Source organism: Lottia gigantea (genome assembly GCF_000327385.1).
Source record: "Lottia gigantea unplaced genomic scaffold LOTGIsca_594, whole genome shotgun sequence".
Lineage (NCBI taxonomy): Eukaryota > Metazoa > Mollusca > Gastropoda > Lottiidae > Lottia > Lottia gigantea.
Window position 1 is genome coordinate 1 of NW_008710030.1, and position 4,039 is coordinate 4,039.

At 30.2% G+C, this 4,039-nt stretch overlaps 1 protein-coding gene across 1 annotated transcript in view; it reads right to left on the reverse strand.

Annotated features, from left to right (window-relative positions):
- Nucleotides 1–757: 757 nt before the first annotated feature.
- The window catches only part of LOTGIDRAFT_175963 (hypothetical protein), a gene marked incomplete at both ends in the record, with an annotated part of 7,759 nt that continues 4,477 nt past the window's right edge, over nucleotides 758–4,039 (reverse strand). The window contains 4 exons of the mRNA XM_009063703.1: nucleotides 758–785; nucleotides 1,253–1,299; nucleotides 2,916–3,104; nucleotides 3,660–3,848. Of these exons, the coding sequence (XP_009061951.1) occupies nucleotides 758–785; nucleotides 1,253–1,299; nucleotides 2,916–3,104; nucleotides 3,660–3,848 (453 nt within the window). The remainder of the gene's footprint in view (nucleotides 786–1,252; nucleotides 1,300–2,915; nucleotides 3,105–3,659; nucleotides 3,849–4,039) is intronic.

The window sequence follows — 4,039 nt, forward strand, 5'->3', positions numbered from 1 at the left end:
TTGTTTCATACAACCTTCTGTATATATCCTGTTCATTACTTCAGAACGCTGAAAACAAAGAGTTTTAAGCTTTAATACAAGCTCGTGTATTATTCTATTTATTACATTATTACTTCGTAACGCTGAAACAGAGAGTGCTCAAGGGACAGATGCGACATTGGGGTGGGGGTGGGTGGATGTGGGGGGGATTGAGTCTTGAATATATGCATTAGTCCTCGGTAGTACTAAGTATGCACGAAAATCGCATAATACATTCAATAATATCTAAAACTAGGAATTTCTTTTCATATTTGTAGACGTCTTTTCTATAAATGGCAGTTTCTCAAGAAAAGACAACTAGTCTTTTTCCAAACACTATTACTGATTGGCTTAGGGAAAAAAATCCCGTTTCTGAGACTAAAGCATGATTGGCGCATCTGTCCCTTTAAATTTTAAAGATGGATTCCCTTATTTTCATTTATGAAAATGACAATACTAATACTTATATGAATAGAAAGAAGAGGTGTTCTAATGACTTGGAAAAATACCAGTTTGTCTCACAGATGTCCATAATTAATTCATAATGAGCTAAATTAGAAGATAATTACCAGCAGAATTTCAATGAGTGACCGATTAAGAAAGGCCAAAAAGTCTTTTTTTTTTGCTTATCCAGACTGTACATACATGTACATTTATGATTGGTTAAAACTCTTAATTAATTTCAATAAAAACATATTGATATGATTAAGAATATATGATAATTCATTCGAAACACCAATTAATCAAAGAGTTTGCTTAATTTAACACTAAAAATTAAGGAAACCCATCTTTAATAATATACACTGTAGTTATTTATATTAACATTAATTTTATTCAATTTATACAATAACCCTTCATCGAAAAATCATCGAATTCGAACTTCACTAAATTCTCATCAATATAATGATCACATCAAATTTCATAAAAAAAAATTAGATGCCATCCATTGCGCTCAAACTTTGACATGGTCATACTAAGTCAAGGGCAATAACTCAAAAACTGTTCATCGATAAGTCGTCAAATTCGAACGCTTACGTGGAATGGTAATCGCAGCTTAATACAATGGCAAGTGAATGAAATGAAACGTCTTACTTTTGCTCTAGTTTGGACTTACTATCGATTACTGTTCGTGGAAAGTGACACTTGGTACTATTATTTTACCAGCTGACAGCTTCCAATATATCATATAATATTTTTTAAATCAAATAAATTGATAAAACCTCAAATGACTTACCGGTTTATCCAGAACACGAATACACACATTCTATTAATAAAATCTCCCTAAAATAGATTAGGATATTGACTTAGTTCATGGAATATAAACTGAAGGTCAAAAAAAACTTTACCAAATTTATGAATTTTAACAAAAAAAAATAGTATAAACCTTTGCGCTGACGAACGCTGGCAACCGCTGACTGCGAGCGTCCGATGTGCAAATCCACATATTATAGGCTGTTCCCTTGTGGCGTGTGATCTTGATCACAATGAACCTTTGATTACTTAGTGCTTGTTCCCCTATATAGGTTGAACCATCGAGATTGTGGCCTCGTGCATTGAACATGTGATCTTTCGTTGACTTATCAATCTGCTTATTAAAAAATTTCAATCTAATCCTTTATATTGTGTTTTTTTTTTTTACTAAGCGTGTTGTTGTAAAGTTTCTTTTGGCCTTCAATTTAGTTCAGTTTAATATTTTTAAAATTAGAATGGATTTTTTTACACGTTATTATTCACCAACTCGCATTACAAAGACACCTGCCAACTTGCAGAAATAATAAAATTCTTATTGACAAAATTAAGAATTTTCTCATCATAAAGATCTTCATGCAACATTAATAGTTTTGAATTCATTGATATATCGTATATATATTTACTGTCAATTATTTATGCTGAGTTTGTCCACCATAATTTAAAAAAAAAAATCAATAACAATAATCCAAATTCTTATATCACACAGCTCTCATGTCTTAAATTTATTTAGATATTTTATAAGTCAAGGGCAATAACTCAAACATCAAAACTTTAGTTTTTTGTGCTCTTGAACAAATTCAAATGTGTTTCACTGTTCATAAAAAAATTGTCAAATTGTAGCTTCTTCGAGGTCTATGACATAAATCATCTAACCAAATTTCATAAAATCAGATGAAAACTGTGGTCGTTATGTGCTGACAAACACATTTTGACGTGTTTGTCCTAGGTAAAGGACAATAACTCAAAAAAAATTCATCAAAAAATCTTCAAATTCGAACTCGTCCACGATCTCATCACTATTAATGATCACACTAAATTTCATATATTTCAGATAAATACTGTAGTCTCTATTGTTTTCACAAACAAATTTTCACGCGTTATTTCAAGGTCATTAACTCAAAAGCAATTTGTTGAAAAATCTCTGCACTTGTAGAGAGATTTACTGTAACATAATTATTACCTTTTCTATAATACAGCACGACATTGGTGCACTACACTTTAAATTACTTGGATTACTTTCTGTACAGTTATGATACATATTTAATTTNCAATCTTTATATCCATTATTATCTAAACTAAATCCGCAACATTTCAACTGCAACCACCCTTCTTAATTGTGATATAAAAAGTATGATGTATATAAGTCACATATTGTCTACAGTATGATGTATAAGTCACATATTTTCTTTAATTAACATACTGCATGAATACCCATGATTACAATCGCTCATAAAGCATGACCCATATTCGTCACATTTCAAAACTCGTATTCGGGATACAATGACATTCGCTGTAGTCGAGTTTGGAAATGTATATCAAAAATTGAACGAATTTCTTTTATATTTTTCTAATGGTTTTCAACACATAGTGCATGTAATTATGCTTGTTAAATGGATTTGACTTCATAATAAAAAATAAATATGTACCTCCATCTGTATTAAATCTAACCATTCCTCAAGATGTTCATCGTCATGATAGAGTTTGATAGCATTCTTAAAAACTTCCTCTGGTGCAGAATGTAGGTAGTGCCTTAATTTAGGTGTTTGATAAAATACCACCACAATAACTGATAATATTAACTCAATAAACAATACAACTGTTAAACTGTAATGAAGCTATTGTTAACATAATAGTATATTAATTGAACGTTAAATATCTCTTTGTGTTATAGCCTAAATCTAAAGAGATATAGAATAACCATAAAATTTAGATTTTAAAATCTTTTTATGTCGATCTACCCAGTTTCATAACTATACAACAGAATCCCTTAATAATCCGATAAATCTATAGTACGAAGTAATACGCAATTCTATAGATAATAAGCTTTTTTCAATAATTAAGTTGTTTTATGAATTTATTGAATTATACGAGGATTCTGTTGTATTATTATGACACCAGGCAAGTCCACTGATGAATAGAATACGCTTATTGGCTAAGTTTGAGAAGAAAAATATAACGTGTATATCTTAAGAGATAGTGTCCCTTTAAAATTCACACTATTATGATCGGAAATAACGGAAATAGATGTATTAACACATATCACGTGTAATTGGATACGGCTTCTTGTGATAGTATCGTAGCCCTTTAATCGTAATACGTATCCTGACATGATTGGCAACACCTATTTTGATTTTCTGGTTTTTAGTTATTTACTTTTCATTTATACTTACAGTTTTGATTAGAAGTATATTTTCACGGATAGTACCAATACAGCCAAATAAAGTAATAAACACCAGAATAATACCAAATACAGAGATTATTACAGCTGGATTTAACATAAATTCTGATATTTCTCTAGCTAATTTAGTTCTCTCATTCAATATCCATGATCCACATGCAGTAATTAGTATACCCATTATCTGGAATTTTAGTAAAAAGACTATTGTTGAATTATTTTTGGTCGATACTTTTCAAGGGAATTGGAATATCAGCTTTAGTAATAGTACTGCTAGTCTTGGAATGTCTTTGCGTTGACCAAAATATAATCTTTTCTTTTAAAAAGAAACACATTTCTCTCTTAGAAATTTCAATTCAAAGAAGTCACAAATTC